Genomic DNA, 26,871 nt, shown 5'->3' with positions numbered 1-26,871 from the left:
CAGAGGAAGAACATTGTTGCCAGATTGGTTTGTTTTCCAGCCCAGTAATTATTTTAAATCCACACAAAATTGTACAATAAACTCCTAGATATGATCTATAATAAACAATACAACTTAAGTTATAACAGCGCCATTATTTTGGCTCATCATGTTTTAATATAAAATAATTAAAGCCAATTTTTGCCAACACGATCATTATAAATTATATAAATTTAACTGTATAAAATCAATATAAAATAGATTTGAGCATAATTTTCTCACACAGATGAAAAGAATACTGATGTAAAGTAAGAATAGGGGAGAGCGGGGGGCGAAAGTAGCATTTTTCTGAAAAAAAAAAAAAGTTATAGACAGAAATATATTTTTGCCGTGGTCAATAACTCACAAGTGTGGTCTATCAATACCAGGTGGAACTTTGAAATTATACTAAAGTCATTTTACATTTTTACACTTTAAACATTGGTAGTGAATTGATACTTTCGACCCCACCTGCAGAGATGAAAGTAACACAAAAAAACAAGATAGATTTTTTGTGTTACACTTGTTTTTATTAAATATACATGATTGTGACTTCGTCAATATGTAACTGCAAACATATTTTGTAATTCATCTTTAAAAAAAATAATGAAACTACATTTTCAGTTTTATCAAATGTTTCAAAAGCAACCAACAGTACAAACTTAAATTGTTAAGAATAAAAACGTTTTTTACAGTTTGAACACTATGAAAATGAAATTAAATCAAATTAGAATAATATACATTTTTTACATATCGTTAGTAATTTTTTTGGCCAAATTGTGATATCTGCCTACTTTTTCTGTCCTTCCACTGCTGTATCATCCTGCCTTTCTGCCTATGTCCTTAGCCAAGCACAACACTTATTATAATCCTAAAACACTATCTGCCTTAGTCATCTCTTTGACTTGATGTTTTAGCTCTTCTGTTTGATTCGTTTACATCTGGTAAGAGTTCGTATTTCTTAAATTTTCTAGACACTAAATGTAATTTTAGTCAATCAAAGGGATTATAAACTGTGTATTTAAACTTGAAATCACAGTTTTTGCTACAAGATAAGTAGCTAGGCAAGTGAAGTAATTTTTCAAGTGCAAATAGATTTGTTTTAGAAATTAGACATTTTGACTAGACATAAGAAGTATTTGGTAAGATTTAGATTTGTTTGGGTAACACTTTACAATAAGGTTCATTAGTTAACTACATTAATTAACATTAAGTAATAATGAACTGCAATTATACAGCATTTGTTCATCTTAGTTAATGTTAATTTACAAATTCAGTAATACTTTATTAAAATCTTGTTAATATTAGTTAATGCACTGCGAACTAACACAAATAAACAATGAACAGCTTTATTTCTATTAACTAACATTTACAAAGATTAATAAATACTGTCACAAATGTATTACTCATTGTAAGTTCATGTTAGTTAATACATAAACTAATGTTAAAAAAATTACCCTTATTGTAAAGTGTTACCTTTTTTGCAGTGAACATATGAATTGTGTTAAAATATTCAACAGCACTTCATGTTCTGCTGTATTGTCAGGAAATGAAGTGGAGTTAGAGGATTTAGATGAGAGTAGACCTGAGAAAGAAGGTAATGACAAAGACATGGGGCAACAGATAGAAGAGGAAACAGCCAGTAAAGCCCCCAGAGCTGAATCAGATCCTGATTTATCGTCAAATAGTGAAATCGATGACTTTGTCTTGGATAAGGACTATAGACCTGAGAAAGATGACAGCCCAGATAATGGTAGTGATACAGACATAGCTCAACACAGTGCATGAGATGCAGGAGCTGTACTTGAAACTTCTGCTGTTCAATGTCAAAAGGTGCCCAATGCCAGATACGTGGAAGCGAAAGGTGATGAGTCCAGGAGAAGCCTTGGTTAGAACAAGGTAATTGTAATGATTACAGTGATGATTGTCATGACTTGTTCTGACTATGTACGTACAATCAGCCTATTCACGATAGGAATACTTACAGGTTCAGCAGCTCACCAGGCTTTCACTGCTATTGTATTGGACAAGCAGTGGTTGAAGGATGTGGGGAAGTTCATTACCTTCAGGTAAGTTCTCAGTTTTCATTTCAAAACATTTATGTACAGGGCTATTACAATACATAAATTCTTGAAATTATACTGTGTTCCAAAAAAATGGTGTACGTGTGATTTTTGTTTATTTTTCAAATAAAGCCAGTAAGTTTGTTACATGACAATGTGGATTATTATATTAAAGTGAAATAAAAATGTCAATAGATACTTTAATAATTTGAAAAAAAGCTAAATATGCAAAATTTGTAAATTTGGCCTGTCAGCTTGGCATAGAGAAGCTATCTAAATGAAACCAGCGTCACTCTATGGGAACGAAGTTGTTGTTTTCTCACATTCTACAGGACAACGTCAGATCTGGAGAATTTCCAGAATCACATCCTGATGTACGCTGGAAAACGGTTTGCCTACAGTCCACCAGTGTACCGCACACGGACCCTGCTGGCGGCGATTGACTACAACAGTCATAAGATGTAAGTGTTTTGTATAATAGTTGTACGCTTTCCCAAAGAAAACTATTTATGCCCAATAATCAGATTTGCTAAGACAACTGTTTTCTTTTCAGGTACAGGTGCTACTACAATAAAAAAATCAAAATGCTGGAGTGTGTATGTCCTGAGGGAGAAGAAGGACTATGGGTACATTCCAGACCTGCAGAGGGCAATTGTTCAGCAACGACTGAGAAGTGGAGCTGGTCTTCCAAGGAGACAGACTCTCCGGCTCGATGACCCTAGGCGCTTGGGTTTGCTGGCTGCTACACCACAACCATCCACCTTAGAACTGGTTCGGACTCACATTAGACGTGGGGAGGGTGTCCCCCAAAGTGAGCGCTAAGTGTGTGCGTCCATGGGTTTGGGGTGTTTTTGTTATAAAAGAATTAAATCTGTTTTCCCAATATTTGTTCTTCAGTTGTATTTATTTTTTAAATAGTAAATAGCAAATTGGAAGTATAACAAAAACATTACACCGTAACAAGTACGATTTACAATATCACACCGTAATAACTATTTACAATAAACATTCACAAGAGTCAACGCACCCTGAAATCAGTATACTGACCCCTCGGGTCAGGAAAAGTCTCTCTGATCCTCCAGACACAAAAGCTGGGAATCGCCACTCTGTTCCCAACTCCAAGACGACCGTGCTGCCATAACACAAATTGCCGGTAGGCTGTGTGTCTGTATTGTCTTTGTTCAACCCCAGGCTCCTGTGCGTCATCAACAGCAAAAATGTCATTCCATGCAGCTCGGGGCTAGCCTCAGAACATCCTCATCCAGGATGTAGTACTGCATGTAGGCCATCCTACTAATGCAGTTCTGTGGGGCCTGGCGGCAGCAGAGCCTCTCCACGTCACTGTCCATTTCCTGGCAGTTGGTACACGTACACCAGTGTAGCCCACCCCATCCGGTATTCTTGGCCTCTCTCCATCTTCATGCAAGGCCAGCACATCAAACATTACTCCTGGGAGCCTCAACATGACCTTTTGGAGGATGTGGTCCTTCTCTTGCCCTGTCAGGGACTGGATCTGGGTCTGGATTTCATTGTTTCTTCTCTCCTTCAGATTGTTTAGTCGTCTTTCTCTGTCAGGGTCAATGTTCTCCCTACCCTACTTCCCTTTCCCCCTTTGTTTTTTGGCCTTGCCCCTGTATTGGTTGGGGCTGTAAAATCTGATGAGGTAGTGGAATCCGGAAATAAATGACAACAAACTACTTATGGTAACTGTAACACTTGGAGGAATGAATCGTAATTATCGGTAATTAGAGAAAGTCTGTATAAATTAAAAGGATTGTTTAATAAAATAACGAAAAGAAGTATTATAAAAAGTAGAAGTATATCCGTCAAATCTGTAAATTAATATTAGTAATTGTGAAATAGAAATGTGTACATCACTTAGTAAATCCAAGGTGTATAAAAACAAGGTTATAAAAAACTACATAAGTTCATATGAAATAAGTTCATGTGTAATATTTAAAATATTTAATTATTACATCTTTGTTTCTAAAATTACTATTGTATTTTTTTTTTGTCAAATGTCTTGTGCTATTTGAAGTAATCAAGTCCAAGGGGAAGTGACATTCATTTGATATGTATAAAGGGTAGGCAAAAGATAATTTTTTGTTATTTATATTTTCTTATGAATGAATAATTGATGATTAATTGATTGAGAGGACCTAAATAAGAAACACATTTCATAATTTTGAACTTTAGTTGGACAAACATAAAGAAGTAGCAATATAAGACAATGGGGCAGATTTGGCTAACTATTCCAAAAACACTAGCAATGCAGTCACTAAAACGGGCTCTGAAACTTTTTTCAATAACATTCTCAAGATTTTCATAGACAATGCAAATGGCTATTACAAGCTAAACTGTAAGGCAATATGTTTTTTTTCCTCATCCTTGTGTAAACATAGCTTGCTTTTGTTAGACCGTTTCAAATGTAGTTTCACACAAAAATAAGCATTGTCATTATTTTCTTTTTCTTCGTTTCTGATGTTGCAATATATCATACTTTCGTAACATCATGCAACATACTTCACCTTGTCACTGGACATAGTTATTTCCAAATCCCGTTCTAGATATAAACAAATAACGTGCATGCGACATATAGACTGACGTAATACTCTAAATTTTAGTCAGAATTTGACTCTTCTCCATTGGCCTGTGATTATGGGGCGTGTTTCAACCAAAGCAGGAAAAATGCCTTTGCACGAAATTGGATATACCTACAATCCAATCAGAGCCAGCTTTGCTGCGGTAGGCTAAATTATTTACGACAGTGATAATGGACAATTCCGCTTCCAGCCTGTAGGGGGAGCTAATAGCAAAAACTCTTTAGTGTTGCTTTAACACGCATGATTTTGATTATTAATGCGTACAAGCATTTCTAACAAAACACACTGGACTAAAACTGAATCTAGGGATTTGGACTGCAGTGTTTGTTATAAATCCACTGCATGGTTATTCAAGACTAAATAGGAATTTTTTATTCTTAATCTTTTTACTTCACCTTCATGACGCTTGTCTTTCCTTCTCCGGGCCTCTACTACTGGAAAAATTTACCTAATTTGAGATTTGTAAAATGAATTCATTGAAAAACTTTTAATTAAATTGGAATCTGCCAAAGGATGATGAAGTGTTTACTAGCTAATTCCCATCATTCAAACTCGCCTGAGTTGTTCTTCCCACTGATTTTTTAACGAGAGGATGAAGGCAGAACATAAAGAAATGATACAGGGAGGATATAGACCTATAGTTCTGTACTAATCACTTAGTTTCAGGCAATTCTGGAAAGGAGGGACAACGAGAGTGAACAAAGCTGCATACAAATCTGAAAAAATGAAACATATTACATTGTGGTAAACTAAATTTTTCAGCGAGCTTAGAAAAAGTAGAGAAAACTCAATCGATAAATAAATCAGAAAAATACACAAGGCTGAGCGGACAAATAAATTATTACTGCAGATAGGTCCATAAAGAGAGGCATTGGCAAGTTTAAAATGTTTGTTAGACTGCCTTGAGATCCTAAAAGAGGTACATACTACTGGATTAGTGGTATTTAATGTGGATTAGGAGCACATACCAAGGCAGAAAGCAAAGATTAAGGGCAGGACTGTGCTTCTAGCCTTCATCAATCTAAATGAGGCAAATTATACCGGCTATGAATTTTATTGATATTTGCTGCCCAGTAATAAATAAAAAATTTGGCAGGGCAAGACCCCCATCTTTTTCATATTTCTGGAGATATGTCTTCCTTAACCTAGGAGGTCTCCCCTGCCATATATAAGTAGAAATAATCCCATCCAAAAGTAAAAAAAAGGACTGGGAGGGTCTGAAAAAGAAATAATAACCTAGGTAAAAATTAATTTTAATTGATTGGATTGTACCAAATAAAGTAAGGTATAGTGAGGTAGTTTATCCCAACAGTACAAATTTATTTTAACTTGCATGAGCAATTTAGAGAAATTATACTGAAATAATAAATGAAAGGAATGTGAAAAAATGACTCCTAGGTATCATCCCAGAAAGAATTTGTTTTGCCAAATTATTTACTGGAAAACATTCACTTTTATTTATATTAAGCTTATATCCAGCAAATATGCAGCAAGTCAGAGACACTGACCCAAACGAATGCTACTCGCATCGAAAGCTGATTTTGGATGACCTAAAGTGTTAGTGTGAAAACATCCTAAACCCTACATATAACCCAAACCAGTGGCAGCCAGTTAATAATTTTCTTCATATCTGTGTGTCTGGGGTGGCACCAAACGATTGTATGTAGGTCTGTAAACTTGTAAAAAAGCATGTGACTTGAGGAAGAGCTCTAATTGGCTTGTTTCAGATCGTCCTTAAACCCTCCCACTTTTGTTGTTAGCAAAAAAATAGTTTTTTATGTTTTTAACCTCATGTGGTTGGACCGTTCTCAGTCTCATAAACGCTTAGCAGATTGTCGTTTAACTGATAGTTACAGAACTGAAGCTAGTGAAATATCTCGAGATGAAAGAAAATATGGTTTTATTCTTACAAAACCACCCTTTTACAAAGCATTCAGTAGAAGAATAAATAAGGGATGAAGGAGCTTGGACGAGATTTACCTAATTTGTAGAGTCAAATGATCGCGGTTGAGCTTACACGGCCAGCACTTCTTATGGCAAATGGAGCTGCTAGCTGGATGCGATATAATGAATCCCTTTTATCATTTTCCCTGTTTGTTGTTTCAAAGTCCTGGCACCAAAACATTGTGAACAACAATAGGGCTTCTTAACTTAAAACCCCTTTCTGAAAGGTGCAAGCGGCATAAAGTTTGCATGTCATAAAGTTTGCATGTCCACATTCAATAATGCGAGCTTAGTCAGACAGAGAGAGTCTACTTTGAGATGTAAAATATGCGTCGTTAGCAACCTGTGTTAATCGTAGGGGTGGCACGGTTCACTGGGTTCGGTTCGTATCACAGTTTTATAGTAATAATAATAATTTTTTTTAATTTATATAGCGCTTTTCTGCAGCACTCAAAGCGCTTTACATATGAATGGGGGAATCTCCTCAACCACCACCAATATGCAGCATCCACCTAGATGATGCGACGGCAGCCATATTGCGCCGGAACGCCCACCACACACCAGCTTATTAGTGGAGAGGAGATAGAGTGATATAGACAATTAGTATGAGGGATGATTAGTAGGCCAACAGGCAAGTTTTGGCAAGGATGCCGGGGCACACCCCTACTCTTGACATCTTGGGATTTTTAATGACCACAGAGAGTCAGGACCTCGGTTTAACGTCTCATCCGAAAGACGGTGGTTTTTGACAGTATAGTGTCCCCAGTATAGTGAATTATAAAAGACGCGTTCTGAGAGAATCGCCGACCGGTCCAGATATACTCGTCTGCGATACTCTGAGAATGCGTCTTTTAAAATTCAAACTGTGTGACTGTTACTCGCGTGCACGAGCATCGATTTGACTGTGATTTCGGGCATTTGTCTGCGATTTCTCAAAACCTGTTGGCGAGTCGAAATCAAAATCATGCCGTGTGAAATGTGTTTTGACTGACGATAACATCGGCGATGACCTACAGTCAATGAGAGAGCAACATACAGGGCATATGGAAGTTCGGGGAGGAATCTCTCAAAACATTTCCTCCTTCATAATTCTTCTTCTTTCTGCTGCAAATGAGCGCACATGCAATTTGTATGGTAGGCTCATTGCGAGCTACCATTTTTAATAATAATCCCAGTCTCACGTGAGAACCCCGGTCTTGCACGCGTGACCTCGCGTTGTTTCCTTTTGCGGACCGAGACAAAGTTATCAGCGATTCTTCTTAAGTCATTCAGTATGAAAACCCCTGTCACCAATCCATCATGCAGTCTGAAACAGCAGCGACTGAACGCTACCCCGGATAATCACGCAGTGTGAAACCACAGGTGACCCGACTAGTTCAGCATAACATGACCTGCAGCACTCACTCTCCACATTAGTGTCACCTCTTCTTTCGCGCGAAAGGGAAACACGCTATCTGAGGTCACATACAGGCCACGAGGCAACATGCGCATGCCATGAACCGTTGAACCGTGCGACGCACACACGCTCCGAACCGAGACAAGCGAACAGAACAGTTCAGATTTTTTTCATGAACCGTGCCACCCCTGGGTTTCTCACCCGGTGTGCGACCTCCTTGAGGCACCAGTTTTTTGGGAAGCTTACTGTGTTTAAGGGAGAAGCATGCAGAACGAGTTAACTGTTAGACTGTATGTTGTAAGGGAACACAAAATCCAAGAACCACAGGGCAGCGCATTTCTCTCAATCCATGCCGAAAAGACCAAAGCTATTGCACACAGTGCCAAATTGTGCTTCTGCTGCTCTATATTGATGGAAAAAACAACATACTGGCCTGTGATAAAGCAACTTCACTTTGCGTGATCAACTTGATTAGTTCATTACTGATAATAAACCCACATTGAACTCAAATTCACAGATTCATAGTACATTTATTGCATGCCAACAGTTGACCTAAACTGTAACATTTTCAAATTTTAGCTAAGCAGTAAAGATACAGTGCATTGTCACCTGATAAATGGCTATTTACAGTCCTGCATTATTACAGTAACAGTTTGATTTGTGCACCCCAAGTTTTTTTAGCACCAGCCGCCATTGACCCAAACCCTAACCGTAAATTCATAAGCAAAGAAAACAGTCCTAAATCTAAACCCAACACTGACCTTTAACCTGATCCTACAGTCTGACTAGTTAATAGAAAAGGTGTTCCAGGGTCAATCAATCACTTTCACTTAGGAGCAAATTACTAAATAATGGTGATTATTAGGCACAAAAAGTACTGGGGCAATTTTAAAACAGGTTTGAGGCTGTATTGGTGGTGTTGATGTTTAATCTCTGTCTGCTATGTAAGCACGGTCATATGTGGCACTGCAGCACTGACTGTTATTATGTACTCTTTAACTTTAAGCAATACCCAAACACACATCAAGATAACATGTGAATTTACACACATTTCAGGATAACATGTAGAAAACAACTGAACAGGTCAAAATAACCAATAGAGATTAAGTAAATGATCCAATAAAAACCAGCAGACTGCTCCATCCATTCGAAGGCATTTATTCCATTATTTTTCATGTTTGTTAATCAACTTTTTTATCTTTTGAGCTCTTTTCTTCAGTTTCTTCTCCATCTTCATCATTCTCTTCTGTGTGTTTTATTTTAGCTGTCAATTGATGTCGCACCTCATTCTCACTCTCCTCTTCCTCTTCATCTGTAAATCCATCCCTCTTTATTAACTCCATGTCATCTGTACTGTCATCAGATTCCGCTGTGCAGATTCCATAGCACATGAGACTAATGACTCCTAATGGTAAGCCAAACAGGAAGCATCCCAACACCGGAGAACTGCGGAACACCGACTACAGTAGAGAGAGAGAGAGAGAGAGAGAGAGAGAGAGAGAGAGAGAGAGAGAGACAGCACAAATGATTAGGGTTGAGAACTTCTGCTTATTCAGAACTAAAACTAAATAGGAATGATAATTATGATTTTTGGGAGATAAATGCAGGCATTAAAGTGCCATAACTAAACCAATGAATAAAACTGCACCATACTAAAACACTCAAAAATAATTATGCCATACCGCAGGCTTTTGTGAACCAGTGAAACGTTAATTAAAAATATGTGAAAACTAATGCTTTTTTTAACAATCAACCATTCTAGAACACCCCAAATATAAAATCAAGATTTAAAAAAAGGCATTATAGGACCCCTTCAAGGATGCACATTTTTAAATTTTTATTGTGAACTAAAATTGACTCACTCAATGTATGCAGAAACATTGAAATGCTTCCTGTTTCCATTCTTTGTCATAAATGTATGGCCTAATCATAGTCATTATATGAAAAATCAGCATCTTTAGTGTCCTGGCATGTTGTCGGCCGAGTTTGTGACAATCATATAAATTGCATAGGCCACATAAAATCCAAATTAATTACAAAATGTCCAACTTTCTTTTGGGCAGAGCAAAAACTTTTAATTTTAAAAGTTGTCTGCCATCATACCCAGCTTGTGCCCATGCCTAATGGTTGACAATTCTGATGCATGTGCTAAACCTCAACAAAATCTTAAGCATATTAAGAGACACAAAACACCTGAATATAAACTTGTAAAACTGTAACAATGAGTAAAATAAACTGTTAACATTTGTCAAACATTCCCCCTTGAATTACCATTATTGTTGATTTGGCATCATACACCACACGCTTGATTCTTTGAAATATTCCATCACCTCCATGTGCCTGTTTGAAAGCGTAAAGATGATGGTTTTAGTTTAGTGATTTCATTCTGGGTTCAAAATCCACCAATGGCCAGGCTATCCCAAACTAAATGTACTACGACCAGACTTACAAAAACATTATATTCTGATTTTAACTTCTTTTAGTAAATAACATGATATGAGTAAATGCTGTTACTCATTCTTGTGTCAGTACTGATTTTAGACTGAAATATTTTAATTAAACCTTAGAGCCAAGGACTGCTTTATTGATTCAAGCTTATGAAAGTGTGCTTCTATCAGTGAAAGTTCAACAGATGTATTTGTATTTCTATTACCATCACTTGGTAAATGTTATAAACACAGAACAGACAAACAACGACATACAGCAGTCTTGGACCTTATAAACAGTTAGTAAAGCAAATAAGGAATAAATAAATGAATATAAAAACCCTTTAATACAGTGTATGGAAATATTTTAAAATGTACACAATAAAGGCACAATGTTTTACAAAGGTGTATAATTTGGGTTTTTATCTGGCTAGTGGAGCTCTGTTAGTCATTAAGTTTATCCAAATGTTCAAGAAGTAACAAACGCTTAGGTTACTCACGTAACCCCGGTTCCCTGAAATAACGGGAACGAAGCATTGCGTCAGTTAGCTGACGCTATGGGGGAAACTCCTGTTTACTCCGTGACTGAAGCCTATTGGTTAACGTCTGTACAAAGTACAGACCAATGACGTTTGAACCCGCGCGCGGGAGGAACGCGTCCCTATATAAGCGCGGTTCAATCGTCAGGAGCTCATATTATTCGACTGAAGCGCGCAGCCGAATAACACTCGCTGCGTAGACGTTTGTAGCACGGCAAGAGACGCAATGCTTCGTTCCCGTTATTTCAGGGAACCGGGGTTACGTGAGTAACCTAAGCGTTCCCTTTCAATACGGTTCACTTCGCATTGCGTCAGTTAGCTGACGCTATGGGGGAACGTAATCCCATCACGCCGTGCATACACAACGTACTGAAGTGCCTTACCGGAGAGACACTGCGTGTGGCCCTATACCCGGCATATTCACAGCTTTAAAAGCAAATGTGTAAGCACCATATAAATTGTTGACGCGCACACGGTGGGGTTTTAAACGCACCGGGGGCACATAACATAGCACAAGACGGCGAGGTACCGAGCGCGCCGCGGCTGTGCGAGATAAGTAAATTCAGAGTCACGTTGGTGAGCTCGCTGAGCGCACCGTGGTGTACACATAAAACGCATGAGCGTGCATGATTGAGCCGAGAGAACCTGCGCTCGTAGGGCAGGGACGTCTAAGCTGTACAATCTGACAACGTAGACGGCGAAGACCAGCCGGCCGCGTAGCAGATATCAAATATAGATATAGATACCCCTGTAGACCAAGTTCATGAAGAAGCCAAACTCGCACAGAGTGGGCTCTATATAGGACATAGCTCATAGAGGGGCGTGAGCCAGTGCGATGGTTTCAACGATCCATCTAAATAACCACTGTTAGCAACAGACATACGTAGTGAGTGATCTGCGAAGCTCACGAACGGCCGATCTGACTATAATATGCGGCAGAACGGTTCGTAGCGTGGGATTATACAGATACCACAATAGTGTGAACCTAGGTGCACCCTCGAGCGCATCGGGATGCATGTAGGTAGTATTATAGTGCACAGATCGGTGAGCTTTCCAAGCGCGCCATAAATGTGTATTGACTATAAATTGCACGGGCACAGGTGAACACTTGAATACATCGTAAATGCATATCAGAGTGTTATAATGCACAGGCCGGCAAGATTCTCGAGCGCGCCGTCATGTGTTCTGATAATAAATTGTGCGCACACGGGTGAACTCTTCAGTGCACCGTGAATGCGTATAGATAAATCAGTGCACAGAACGCGCCGTGAATGTGTACAGATATGATTGATGAACGTAACGGTGGGCACCCAACGCACCGTGAACGTACACAGATGAACAACAATGTATGTGTCACAAAGCATAACACAGCTGTGTATACAGGTGAGCTTTCCCAAGCGCATCTTATTGTATACCAAAATGTTATAGCGTGTACATGTGAGCTTCTCTAAGCGCACGGTGGACGCATATAATTAAAAACCATATCGTGCATACAGGTGAGCTAATGGGCGCACCTTTAATGCAACAAACCTCAGTAGTGCGCGAAGCAGGGATGTCGAAGCTGTAAACTGACAACGTGGACGGCGGGGACCAGCCGGCCGTGTCACAATTGTCAAATGAGAAACCTCTAAGACCATGCCCATGCTCTAAGACAAGTGAGCATAATTGTCACGGGAGGTGATAACGTCAACGATCCATAAATAGCCTGTATTGACAGGTGCTCTAGTGAGTGATCTGTGACGCAGATGAACAGCTGATCGTCTGATGTACGTCAGACGTATCTGTCATCCAGGACCTTGGACAGTTCCAGAGCGCTGTGCCTCGGGCACCGTCCGCATCTGAGAAATGACAGGCTTATGAATAAAGTGAATGGCCAGCCGTAAAAGCATGGTTCGCTGTTACCGCCGCCGTCCGCATCTGAGAGATGACAGGCTTGTGAATTAAATGAATGGCCGGTCGTAAAAGCGTGGTTCGCTGTTATCACGGCCACATAGATATAGGTAGGGGAGAGAGCCGCCGTGCCTCTGTAGTGAGGAGAAAAGTGTTCCACCCACGATTCGCGGGGGGTATTGACTTTCAAATGTCACTAGACAGAATGGATCAGACTGTGCATAAGGACGCCTCGTGAAAGGGGTCCTAGCAGCTTGTGTCAATGTGTCATAAGGCACGTAATGTAGGTCGTGTCCCACGGATGCCATCTCCGCACGCCCATCGTAATGGGTTAATATTGGTAGTTTAAGCATGAGATGCGTATCACTCTGATTGAACATAGCTTATAAAGCGATGCAATGAGTTTATAAAGGAGATGACTCGTCAGCTTGTTCAGGGGGCGAGATCTCAGTCTGGTTCGGTAAATAATGAAACCACCGTAGATTGCCCGACCGCATTATCACAATAACACGGTCGAGAGTGCTGCAGTGCTAAATCATCCTCTTAATGTACCGTATTCACAGTACAAGGTGATTTATATGAGACAAACGGCGTTCCACGCGCCGAAGGCTGATTGCCGTCGTAAAGCGTGTTCAACCCACAGCAAATGCTGGGCTAGCTCGTAATGACAGCACTTCATGCAGCAGTGTGTAACTTAAGCAAGCTTCCCGGCCGTCAGCTCGGGGCGGGACCTTTGCTTAGTCAAACTGAAGTGGACTTATGAACAGAATGCCACGATATTCAGCTTTCTGAGGCTCGTTAGAGGGGTACGTGCGCCCGTCTTAAACGAGATGCCGCGCGCGTCTGACTGTGCGCGCGCTTTAAGCTTTGAAACTTATTGTGGCGGGTAGCAAGCTCACTTGAGGTTGATATTACCCTTAATATCTCCGAGTATTGGAGCGGAGGTGTGAGCGTCTTCGGATCCGCTAATATAAATCAGCTATATGGCCGAAAAACGTCATAAACCGCTTGGCTGTAAGCCTTTGAGTGGCCGTCCGGAGAGGGCGCGATTCAAACGCTTGGAGCCATGCAAAAGTCTGAGGCTGTCCTTCCTCTAGGAAGAGAGAATAACAGCCGTAAGACCGTGCTCGTTTGCGCCATCAGCATCGTAGCGGAGAAACTGAGGTGGGCTGCGAGCGAATTTGGCAGAAAGGTGTTAGAGACACCGTACAGTCGTGGGGTGTCAATACACAGTATATGGCCAAACCGGGGTTTTTTCGGCTAGCGTCGATAGAATTATGGACAGCGGGCCGTGTGTGCGTATTACTGATTGCTTGTCAGTAAGGCGATAAAGTGTTTAGAGACACCGTACAACCGTGGGTGTCAATACACAGTATAGTAAGCACGGAAATTACTCTTTTAGAGGAATTAAATACCGTTCGCCACTATAGTGAGTTCGCATAGCCGACAGTATTACACAGTATGTTTGGATAAACAGCACACAGAAAACATTTCAGGGCAGTCCAGCCGAGGCGCGACATAACCCCTTTTTCCCAGACAGTTGCGTTCTCTGTTGATGCAGCTATGCTGCGGAGACCAGAGCTCAGCCGTTCAGGTGCACAAGCCTCAGTAGTGACGGTGACCGAACGGCTCACGGAGCAGGGTAGTATGTCTAGGTAGTTTAATGTCAGACTGAACCCATCGCAGAGAGGAAGTCTGCCGCGAGGCCCGCGGTTTTGCCGTTTATTAAAAGGGCAGAAAAACCGGGTATATATATATAAGAATGTACCAATATTCAGCGCACTGATATAGGACGGGACTGAATAAAGGGAGGTATTCGGGCCTCAGTATATTATAAACAAATTCGTTCTGCCTCTGATTCCGTCTAAACCAGAGAGAAATGACCAGGCAGACGAAAAATGAGCTATCTGAAGTGAGATCGGCTCAGGCCAGTAAAGCTCTATAATAAGTGTTTTAGCGCTCCAATAGAGGCGTGTCCGCCTTATCGAGCAGACGAATGAGATCGTGCCGCTCCAGGAGGGGAGGGGCATGAAGCTCTCTTATAATGAGTGTTCTTGGTGCTCCAATAGCGGCGAATCGGCCCTATCGAGCAGACGAATGAGATCGCGCCGCTCCAGGAGGGGAGGGGCATGAAGCTCTGTAATCGTTGAACACTGGACAGCTGCATTTAGAGGCAGCGAGCCGTAATACCGCGTGCTAGCTAAGCCGTTAAGAGACCTCACCACTGTGGGGAAAGGAGCGAGGGACTCCGCGAGCGTGGAGCACGAGTGGCTGTGCTATGACAGAGACAGGGGCAGACCGCCCGTGTTTGCTTGTCGTATGCATCTATCCAGGTCTACGGTTCCCCGCTTGTTCATCTCAACAAGAGAGGAACGGCAGAGGGGAGCAGCAACACAGACAGAACAGCCATGCGTCGTGACGGTATCACCCGATGCACTCGGGGGATTAATATATGTGCCAGAGATCTCGCCACTGAATATGAAAGGAGCGAAGGGACTCTGTAAGCATGAACGGTTGCGGTGTGACAGAACACAGGGGAGGTTAGTCCGTGTGTGCTTGTCTATGCATCCATCTAGTCTCATGGCTCGCCGTGTGTTCATCCCGGCGAGAGAGGAACAGCAGGGGGAGCACGAAACATGGATAAGACAACCAAAGCATAAGCGCGGTCCCGGCGTGGGAGGTGCCAGACCAGTAACGCGCTCGGAGGAAATTCATAGCAGAGAGGCTCACCGAGCCGCTGTGCTGGACGCTATTACAACAGCGCCTGCTCTTTTAGCTTATAGCTTTATATTAAAAGTATTGATCTTACCGGGCGGCCGCAGGGGAGACCTCGTCAGGCGTGTGTCCGCTGCACAGGGCTCGTACCACGGCAAGCGAAGGCTATCTTCGATTCTCGGCCGGAAAGCGGCAGGGGAAGACGCTAGACCTGGACTCTGCTATCTTCGGTTCTCAGCCGGAAAACGGCAGGGGAAGACGCTAGGCCTGGACTCCGCTGCAGGGCTTTTGTCAACGGCGAGGTAAGGCTTCTTCTTTTTCTTCGGAGCAGCGAGAGGTTCGCGCTGAAGGAGAAATAATATGAGCTCCTGACGATTGAACCGCGCTTATATAGGGACGCGTTCCTCCCGCGCGCGGGTTCAAACGTCATTGGTCTGTACTTTGTACAGACGTTAACCAATAGGCTTCAGTCACGGAGTAAACAGGAGTTTCCCCCATAGCGTCAGCTAACTGACGCAATGCGAAGTGAACCGTATTGAAAGGGAACCGGTATTTCAAAATGGCCCTTGACCAGGATAAAGCTGAGTTTTTTAGTAAAAGTATTTGATGAACGTTTTAGAAATACCAGTTTGTTGGCAAAATCCATGAAGAATCTTGTAAAAAGTGTTCATTTAAAAGAAAACATGTCAGACGCACTTAGAGGGTTTTGCATCTGGGCTCTTCAGATGTGTTATACTGAAGAACGATTAAAGTATTGACAGAACTGTGTGTATGGGTCTGTACCGGAGCACTGCCATCCAATACGCTGTTAAAGAAGTGAAGTAGTTGTTGGAGGTTCTCTACAGGTTCAGCAGGCAAGAAGTACTGCTCATTTGATGTGTTGAGGATGATGATGTTAGGCACTGACACCTCACTGCAAGCAAAACAAAATAATAAATACACTCATTCATCACTAAAACTGAGTAAAAAAAGCTGTGTAACAAACTAGGTTTAAATCCATAACAAAAGACACATTTTTGGGCCTTTTTACACCTGGTCACTTCATGTGTTTTCTCTGATTGGACAGGTATCTGATTTGTTCTGACTGTTCCATTTACATTTGGCCACATAAATGCGTCTTGGCAAAACGCATATGAATCCCATCTTCTACTCCCGCGCAAAATGCAACTACACTATCAAGATTAAGTCACTATTGCTTACTTCCAGAACTATCATTTGCATTGCACCGGCATACTTTCACATCTTCCTACACCCCATCCAAAACCTTGCGGTAAGCAAATTCACTACTCCTTGTTGGTGGAAAGATCTTTTAAATGCAGTCCAGTCATCTCTCTCTCTTTCTCTCTGTTTTGGAACTCTGAAAACTAGTAACTTGGTATGAGCACTTCTTGTATTAGCAAGTTGTAGCCTAGTCATTAGAGAGTTCGGGCTTGTAACCTGAGAGTTGACGGTTCGATTCTCACGGCTGGCGGGTTGTGAATGTGGTGCCTTTGAGCAAGGCACCGTACTCTAATTTCTCTCTGGGCATTGGGATATCTGCCCACTGCTCTAGGTGTTTGTGTGTTCAAGACTTGCAGTGCGTGTGTTCACTACTCACTGGGATGGGTTAAATGCAGAGGTTACATTTAGAGTATGCATTGCATACTTGATAATCTTGTCACTCTCACTTTGTATTATTGCTTCCATACAAAAATTACTTTATTGTTTCCGAATATTCGTCGCTTTGGAAAAATATTAAATATTATAATAAACAGAAAATAGACCGTTTTTAATTCACGTTACTATATATGACACTGGACCACAAAACCAGTTGTCAAGGTAATTTTTTAAATGTATACATCATCCAAAAGCTAAATGGATATGCTTTTCATTGATATATAATTATATATATATATGGCCGAAATACAACAATATGAAAATCTGGAGTCTTGATTGTTCAAAATATCTAAATATTGTGAAAATTGCATTTAAAGTTCAAAGTCCAAATGAAGTTCTTTAGCAGCACATTACAAATGAAAAAGTTTGTTTTAGCGCTCTACAGTGGTAAGCCAGTAGAATGACGCTGTGGACTGAATTGGAAAATTGTAAGCTTGAACTATTGGGAACTAAACTTGAATGGGAAATCCCCAAAAACTATATTTACAGTAGGAAATGTAATAATACACTAATATCAGAAAATATCTTCACAAAACATTATCTTAACATTATATACTAATGATTTTGGCATAAAATAAAAATCAATAATTTTAACCCATGCAATGTATTTTAAGCTTTTTCTACAAATATACCAATGCGACCTACGACTGGTAACAACTTTTAAAGGACACATGATTATAGGTTTCATAGCCAGCCTCTGACACTTACTTGATGACTTGTGCTTCAATGGAATGAAGCAAGAGTAGCACAAATCATATAGCATAAAATCAACTAATACAAAAAGGTTATCAAGATTATATTATTGGTCTTTTATTGTTTATGCAAAAGTCATGTACTGTACTTTTTAATGTGATATCCAGATTTAAAGAGTATCAACCCAATACCTGATCTGCACACCTCTCTCAACCAACACAACGACAGATGCTATATCAAAAGTAAAAAAACTTCAGCTTGTATGTTTGTGAAGGTCTAGAGATACTGACCCCATTATCAGGCTGTTGATGTAGTCGTTACCATCCATGTGGCCAAACTGAAAATCCCTGATAAACAGAAAAAAAGAGAAAATATGAGACCCATTTAATGCTTATTATTACCACATGACATGATGCAGAGCAGAATGTTCAGAAGAAAAAATACAGTTTGAAAGTTGTCATGATTCATAAGCAGATATACTGTATACAGTAAGTTGTCAACCAGAATACCGAAATTCAATCCATTTACATGTGAAACCTTTTTGACACAAAGGGACAGTTTGCACCTTTAAGAAAAGCTGTTAAATAATTAACATTTTAATTCATAAATTAAAATAAAAGTAATGACATATTAATGCGATGACGGCTCTAATTAGGTTTCCCCTGTATTTATTTGTACTGGTTTGTTTTCAGTCATCTCTGAAGCACTCAGGGCATTAATGGAAAATACTGCCAATGCATAGTGTCAGGTCTGATTATAATCTCACTTATTTGATTGGTTTAATTGCAGTCCTACAAAAACTCAGATGTTTGCCCACATAAAGCTGCAGTTAGAAAAGCTAGTAAAATAAAAGTGGTTTGGCTCTTACCTGTTGAACTGTTTTTTGTGCTCAGTAGAAACTATCTGGATAAGATCTTTTAACCTGATGAAAATGTAAATATTTTAAATAAAAGCATGAAATTAAATTATGACTGACATTATACAATACATTTTATTGTTACTGCAAATAAAAAAATTGAAAGATTTATTGCATCTTTGTACCTGACACTTTGTTCTGTTTGATCCTTCTCATCAGTAACTGCAATTGCCACCAATTTACCTAAACACATAAAAAACATGTGAAAACAGTTACCACACTTTCTTGACTATGAAAATTATTTTTATTAAAGGACAGAAAAAGACTCACATTAATTACCATTTACAGATGTACATGATTCACAAGGTGCTAAAATCCTATCTAAGCTCTGGCATAACTGGAAATGTGTTCCTAGTGCTGCCTTTTTATATTTAACCCATTCCCTGCCAGCCTTTTTGTAAAAAGTTGCCGCCAGCCTTTTTGTGATTTTCATAAATAAATATACAGGGCTCGACATTAAGGCTTGTCCACTTGTTCGGGACAAGTGGATTTTTTGAAGGACAAGTGTAAAAGAAAATTAGTTGTCCGACTGGACAAGTAAAATTTCAAACAATGTTACTTAACGTTATGTGCCGTTAACGACAGAGCAGAACACGCAGCGCAAACACCGAGCAGAATAATGAACAGAGAGCGCAGCGCGCCGACACACTCACACAAACACACACACACACACACACACACACACACACACACACACACACGTTTACACCTTGCTGTTATTGTTACTTAACAAGCTGCGCGCGCATGAAACCTGATCTTATATATAACAGATAATCTAGATACATTTACCCTATACGTTTTTTAAAACATGGTAATGTTTTAATGTTTTGCTTTAGTGTTTTAATGTCAGACAATCATTGAAATGTGGGAAAATGAAGAGAAAGGCAGCAGATATAGCATCCTTCTTCAGAAAGAGTAGCAAGAAGCAGCCAAATGAATCTTAGTAAAATACATTTCAGTGGCCTACAAAATTCACGTGATTTTATGCTCTCTATAGTTTTTTCAGCAATGGGAGATATAAATTCTGGTTTCAAAGTAAATTTCAAAAGTTTTATTTGATTAAATAGTTTAAAAAAAAACTTGAGGTTGAATTATGACTATAAATTGTATGTTCATCTCAATTCATTTTTTATTGAAATTAAAGTATTGTACCAATTGTATGTTATACATCATTGTGATTAATGCACCTATAATACTTAAAAGTATTTTAAGGTTGGATGATATAGATTTTATGTGCCACCCCAGAGTAACTGCTGGCCCCTGCCTGGCCACCCCTATGAAAATCCCTGGCACCGCCACTGATTAGCAAAACACAAAAAATAAATTATATTATAAATCTTTACCTGGAAAAGTGACTTTTGTGCATGGACAAGTGAAACATAAATTTACTTGTCCGACAAATTCCTCAGAAAGTTAATGTCAAGCCCTGAATATATATATATATGAACACAAAGGAAGATATTTTAACTCTTTCCCCGCCATTGACGAGATATCTCGTCAATTGAGAGAAAACGCTTCCCCGCCAATGACGAGATTTTCCGTCTTTCCGCAATACCGCTATTATCCACCAGGTGGCGCCCTTCCGCAACTTTTTTAAAACCCGTTGACACCGCGCTTTCTCACAATGATGAGCTTTGTACCAAACGACCTGTTTCAGATGGGCGGGACTTAGAGGTGCTAAAAAATGTATGGTATGTGGAAAATAATGCTTTTTTTAACCATAAACCACACGAACACATTGTATTACACCAAATACACAAAGTAATGTGCTTTTTAGCCACATAATATGACTCCTTTAACTCTTTCCCCGCCATTGACGAGATATCTCGTCAATTAAGAGAAAACGCTTCCCCGCCAATGACGAGATTTTCCGTCTTTCCGCAATACCGCTATTATCCACCAGGTGGCGCCCTTCCGCAACTTTTTAAAACCGGAAGTATTGCCCTATGGCAAGCTGCTGCATGTCCGTGTCTGTTTTAAAGATCGCTCTGAATGGGATCTCTATGAAAAGTCCGTCACAAAAATGGAATTATCTCTGCTTTTTGCTCAAAATATGGTGTTTTTGCAAAAACCTACCCATATTCAAAAGCTGATTGCAAAAGAACCACTAAAGGTAGGATGAAACGTTTTTTTTTGTTTGAAAGCAGAGGGTCTTCTTTCTTTCATTTGGTATATTGTACGTTTATTTATTTAAAGAAGAACATTTTCTGGAAGGCATTAAACTTTGGTGAAAATCATGAAAAACGCTGGCGCTGGCTGGCAACTTTTTTTAAAAACGCTGGCGGTGAAAGAGTTAAGAAATGTTTGTAACCAAACCGTTCATGGACCCCATTCACTTCCATAGTAGGAAAAAAGACTACCATGGAAGTAAATGGGGTCCACAAACGGTTTGGTTACAAACATTTCTCAAAATGTCTTCCTTTGTGTTCATCAGAACAAATAAATTTATAAAGGTTTGTAACAACATGAGGGTGAGCAAATAATGACAGAATTTAAATTTTTGGGTGAACTATCACTTTAAGAGCTCTATATGTGTTGATTATTTACACTTGCAGTTTTTTGTGCATTGTTCATAGTTGAACTATTAAAATGTGGTTCTTGCAATGTTTTACTGCAATTGTTTTAAAAATATTAAAAAAGAAAAAAATTCAGAAATTCAAAGGCAAAATACTGGATTCAAGTGTGCATCTTTTTTGAAAATGCATCTTTTTTTAAATTTATGACCAATAACAAAAAGGAACAACAAAAGTTGTAACATATATATATATATATATATATATATATATATATATATATATATATATATATATATATAAACACACTTTGATAAGGGTTTTCTTGCAATCAGATTGGCCTTTCCAGCCATGCAATATTTAGTTAACTCTTTCACCGCCAGCGTTTAAAAAAAAAGTTGCCAGCCAGCGCCAGCGTTTTTCATGATTTTCACCAAAGTTTAATGCCTTCCAGAAAATGTTCTTCTTTAAATATATAAACATACAATATACCAAATGAAAGAACAGACCCTCTGCTTTCAAACAAAAAAAACGTTTCATCCTACCTTTAGTGGTTCTTTTGCAATCAGCTTTTGAATATGGGTAGGTTTTTGCAAAAACACCATATTTTGAGCAAAAAGCAGAGATAATTCCATTTTTGTGACGGACTTTTCATAGAGATCCCATTCAGAGCGATCTTTAAAACAGACACGGACATGCAGCAGCTTGCCATAGGGCAATACTTCCGGTTTTAAAAAGTTGCGGAAGGGCGCCACCTGGTGGATAATAGCGGTATTGCGGAAAGACGGAAAATCTCGTCATTGGCGGGGAAGCGTTTTCTCTTAATTGACGAGATATCTCGTCAATGGCGGGGAAAGAGTTAAAGGAGTCATATTATGTGGCTAAAAAGCACATTACTTTGTGTATTTGGTGTAATACAATGTGTTCGTGTGGTTTATGGTTAAAAAAAGCATTATTTTCCACATACCATACATTTTTTAGCACCTCTAAGTCCCGCCCATCTGAAACAGGTCGTTTGGTACAAAGCTCATCATTGTGAGAAAGCGCGGTGTCAACGGGTGTGAACTGATTGGCCAGCTATCCAGTGCGTTGTGATTGGCCGAATACCTCAGTAACGTAATCAGATATATGAAGCTCCTTGCCAAGTTTTGGAAGATGAGCTCCCAAAACAATAATAAAAGCCACAAGATACTATCATATTTACTACTACCTTATCAACATGAGCCTGAATCTGACGCAGAAAACACGGATGGCTAAGCTAATCGATCAACTTTACCAGCGCGATGTGAGCAGAACGTAACAGATGGTAAGGTAAGGATACTAAAACATAAACCATGCTTGCATTTGTGAACGTAGAAACAACAAACAAGCACTAATCTGCACTTCTCAAATCTCGCGTTTGGATCATCATTAGAAAATGCATTAAAACACAGGCGCGTCTCTGCACCAAACTCGTCTTTGAATCGTCAGTGAGGAAATGTATTAAATATGAAAACATCGGCTACTTACAGGATATCAGTGTAGTTGCAAAGTTACAATTGCTCCACTTTTTAGACGAAGCCTTTGTGTACATCCAGCGGTTGTACTCCGCGATGTTTAGAAATTAATCCTCCTTAAAATGTGCAGCACACAATCGAACATTTGGGCTGTACTGTTCTGAAACAGTGTTGTAAATAAAACCTAACCACTGGTTTCTTAATGTTTACTCTGTTGGAATGCCAACCAAATTAGTTTTGCAACGAAACACAGCGTCTGCTCGACATGGCGGAAACAACAATACTACAGCGTGATTGAAAGTTACACCCTCTATCTTTGTGTATATATGAGGGCGGTGTTATGAAAATGTTCAAACCAGTATGACGTCTAACTGCATGGGTATGTTAAACGAGCCGTTTTAGGTGAGCGAAGATGTTTAAAAACAATATCTCTTTGGATTTGAAACCTTAATTTTTGCAACTTTACAGATCTTTTATGTGCACAGACATCATTAAACACTCTAAAAACAAAGGAAAACATGCAATCTGGCAATATGACTCCTTTAATGTGTAGGGAAGCACAGGCTCAGACAAAGACTTCAAAACTACAAATTCAAAACCGCAAACTTTAAAATTTCAATGGGATCCATTGCTTTGAATAAAATAGCTTTACTTTCTTTTTCTTCCAAACAGTGGCATCCTAAAAGCCTTTTTCTCTCTTTGTGGTTCACTCATGTTTTAAAACATCCCCTTTTTGTGGCTGTACCAAAACAATTGTCAAACTTAAAACTGATGCTTGAATGACTAGCTGAAATTCTAAAAGGCATGCCTGAAGGATCCTTATGTAAATCCTGCAGGATTATTTATGTGAAGGCTTATAGTAAAATAAATGTTTAAGTCTGTATCTGTACTCACATTGCCTAGGTCAGAGATTTGATCTCCAAAAAACAAATGCATTGATTAAGTTAAGAAAAATGCACTGCAAATCAAATCCTGATAAATGCCTAAAAATGTAAAAAAGGGAAATTTGTTTTCTTGTAGTTTATGCTTTACACTCTCAGAAATAAAGGAAAAAAGCTGTAAAAACTACAACTTTGTTCCTAAAAAAATATATTAGTACTTCAAAGATACATATTTGTATCAAATGTATACATATCTGTACATATATGGTCCTTTTCAAAGGGTACTGTCCGAATAACAGCTTCTGTACCTTTATTTCTGAGACTGTATTGTGTACCTTTAAAGGTACAGTTAACTGTTTTGTACCCCTAAAATTTAACTGTACAAGATTTTTCCTTAAGGTACACAATAGGTCCTTAAGGTATAATATTTGTCCTTTAATATTTTTAAGGTATATATTTAAATGAACCTATGAGGGTACAGCCCCAGTGACAGGTAAAGGTACAGTTTTCTAACAGTGTACTGTGAAATAATGCTGTACCTGTTTCTCCCAGCTCATAGAGTGTAAAGCCATCAATCTTCAGGTAACTTTGAAAACGCTCACGGTTGACCCACGACAACAAGCTCCCATCTTCATACTCTGAAATGAAATATACACAAAGCTATTTTAGCTAATGCTAAAATACAAGTAATCAAGACTCAAGCATTTTCCACGTAACAATAACTCAACAAAGAGAGAAAAAAAATACATTTCTAAATTAGACAATTAAAATTCATTTATATCAACTTTATTTGGTGTATAGTTTTTATATAGTATGTGTTTTCATGTACGTACAATGCGAAGTGACGTAGTGGCATAGTGACGAATGTGGAGCCACAGAATTGAGACCAAAACAACGGCAGTCACAAATAAAAAGTCTAAATCAAGAATGTCAATGGGTGAATGTGAGGCTAATTGTAAAGCGCTTTGGATGGTCATAGGTCTGTTAAAAAGCGCTATATAATGCAGTCCATTTACCATATATTGTAGTTTTTAACGTTTTAAATATAGATATTTTGCTTACAAAACCACATCGATTACCCTTAGATGGCCTTTATTAACCCCCTGGAGCCATGTGGTTACTTCTGTGATGAATGGATGCAATTTGGGCTTGAAAGTCATGGACCCTGTTTCTACCATTCTAAAGCTTGGAGGAGAAAGGAAAAAACTAAAATTGTGATCGCCTGAAAGAAGGGAGAAATGTAAGCAACACTTCTAGTAGAGTGTGCTCTTCAATTAAATGGGCAGGGGGTGCCCTAAAGTTCATAAGCAAGGGCGATAGTGTCAACAATACAGTGAGACAAGTTCCCTATCAAAAGCTTTACAAGATGCTGCGCTGCTAAGCGCTATGGGGAAACGTCTTTATCGTTGACCAGCTGAATATAGTGTGCAAACACGTCAATGAAATTGACCCGGAGGTATATAGCCTCGGTTGATGACGACATCACAGCGCACCCGATGCGAGGCTATAAAATAGATGAGCAACAGCTGTGTCATCAGGTCTTTTTATTTTCAGACCAACTACTGAATGAGTGTGTGCTACACTGAAATGCAAATCTCTCTCTTACCTTTTGAACTTCACTTGAGATCTTTGTTAGGAGTTAGATTCCAACAAGATAGAGTGCAGACTTTCTCTCTTTCCGATTTTAAAGGAGTTTAAGTTAAAAGGAAAATATGAGTAAGAAGAGTCACGAGCAGTCAAAGTCGTGTTTGTTTTCGCTTTATGGCGAAGGATGACACACACACTTAACTGTTTTGTGTGTTTGGGGGAGGAGCATGCGGTCATGGCTTTGTACAGTCTGATGAGTGCGAGCATTGTGAATCATTCACAATATAAATGATTTGTGCTCGCCGTGATTATTTCTGACCGCAACCTTAAATTAAGTTATATTTCTTCGCGTGATTCCGAAGCGCACTCCGGTGTTTCTTCGGGTTATGTGAGGGTAATTATAATAATGACGTTGATGATATCTCTCTCGGTTCTGCGGAGTTTCATAAACCAGCCTCTGAGCGTTTCTCGCGCGATGAAAGTCGGTCGAGGAGCTTCTCGAAGTGGTAACACGCGCCAGGTTGCAAATTGATTGGCCTCGCGAGCCAGAGAACCCCAAACAAAGCAAACTAGCGGATAGGTTTCTATAGTGACAAAGGGAGAGGACGAAATATGAGCCTCTCTCTTTCTTTGAGGATCTCCATGGTGAATTAAATAAATCATGGGAAAGACCATACTCATTGCGTGCTTCATGCCCACGGCGTCAATTTACGACTATCGTGGGTACGAAGACGCGCGGATATACCGAAATGCCACAGGTGGAAGAGACGCACGCGAGTTATCTCTCGCCTGGTTCGGCCTCCTCATTAAAGAAGCCTACCCTGCCCACGAAACCGTGTAAAATAACTTCAGCTCTCGTGGGCAAAGCTTATCAAGCCGCAGGTCAGGCTGGTGCTGTGCTGCATACTATGGCAATATTACAGGCATACCAGGCTGATCTGTTAAAGGATTTGAGTGCAGGCGAGACGATGGACAAAGAGACATTTGACGAGTTGTGTATGACTACAGATCTGTCTCTTCGTGTCATTAAATAAACGGCTCGCGCTATCGGCCGTACTATGTCTGCTCTGGTAAACACAGAGAGGCATTTATGGCTAAATCTGTCAGGCATAAATGAGAAGAATAAAACTTTTCTTTTAAATGCCCCTGTTTCCCCATTGGGTTTATTTGGTGACACGGTTGACTCCGTTGTCACGAAATTCACTGAAGTTAAAAGCATGAGGGAATATTCCACTCTTTACAGTAGGGCTCGCCGGCGCGCGGGGCATATCATGTTACATCAGATCGCTCCGTCCCATTGCCTTTACGAAGCCTCTCCACCTCCGCCGCCTCTGGGCTTGCAGGGGGGGGGGGGGTTTCCAGCATAATGTTAAAGGCCCTCTGTCTTCAATGTTAAAGGTCCCCCGTGCAGGGTTTTTAGCATTCCCCTAAGAGGAAATAATAAAATTAATACCATTATCAGAGAGTCTGGCAGCGTGGAAACTCCTGCCAGCCGTTTCTGCTTGGGTAAAAAGCACAGTACACTTAGGATACAT

At 39.7% G+C, this 26,871-nt stretch overlaps 1 protein-coding gene and 1 long non-coding RNA gene across 2 annotated transcripts in view; one reads left to right on the top strand and one right to left on the bottom strand.

Annotated features, from left to right (window-relative positions):
• Positions 1-1,038: 1,038 nt before the first annotated feature.
• Positions 1,039-2,539, top strand: LOC141281447 (uncharacterized). Its single transcript, XR_012335793.1, has 3 exons — positions 1,039-1,917; positions 2,006-2,087; positions 2,414-2,539. It is a non-coding gene; the product is annotated as an uncharacterized lncRNA (long non-coding RNA).
• Positions 2,540-8,534: 5,995 nt separating this feature from the next.
• The window catches only part of tmx3b (thioredoxin related transmembrane protein 3b), a 49,063-nt gene continuing 30,726 nt past the window's right edge, over positions 8,535-26,871 (bottom strand). Inside the window, exons 10-16 of the mRNA XM_065287957.2 lie at positions 24,289-24,387; positions 18,985-19,042; positions 18,812-18,865; positions 18,234-18,290; positions 16,378-16,507; positions 10,296-10,364; positions 8,535-9,484 (exon numbers count right to left, since the gene is read on the bottom strand). Coding sequence (XP_065144029.1) covers positions 9,206-9,484; positions 10,296-10,364; positions 16,378-16,507; positions 18,234-18,290; positions 18,812-18,865; positions 18,985-19,042; positions 24,289-24,387 — 746 coding nt within the window. The 3' untranslated portion in view covers positions 8,535-9,205. The remainder of the gene's footprint in view (positions 9,485-10,295; positions 10,365-16,377; positions 16,508-18,233; positions 18,291-18,811; positions 18,866-18,984; positions 19,043-24,288; positions 24,388-26,871) is intronic.

This window comes from Paramisgurnus dabryanus, chromosome 22, assembly GCF_030506205.2.
Source record: "Paramisgurnus dabryanus chromosome 22, PD_genome_1.1, whole genome shotgun sequence".
Lineage (NCBI taxonomy): Eukaryota > Metazoa > Chordata > Actinopteri > Cypriniformes > Cobitidae > Paramisgurnus > Paramisgurnus dabryanus.
The sequence above is the reverse complement of the archived record's forward strand: the minus strand, read 5'-3'. Positions and strand labels throughout refer to the sequence as shown.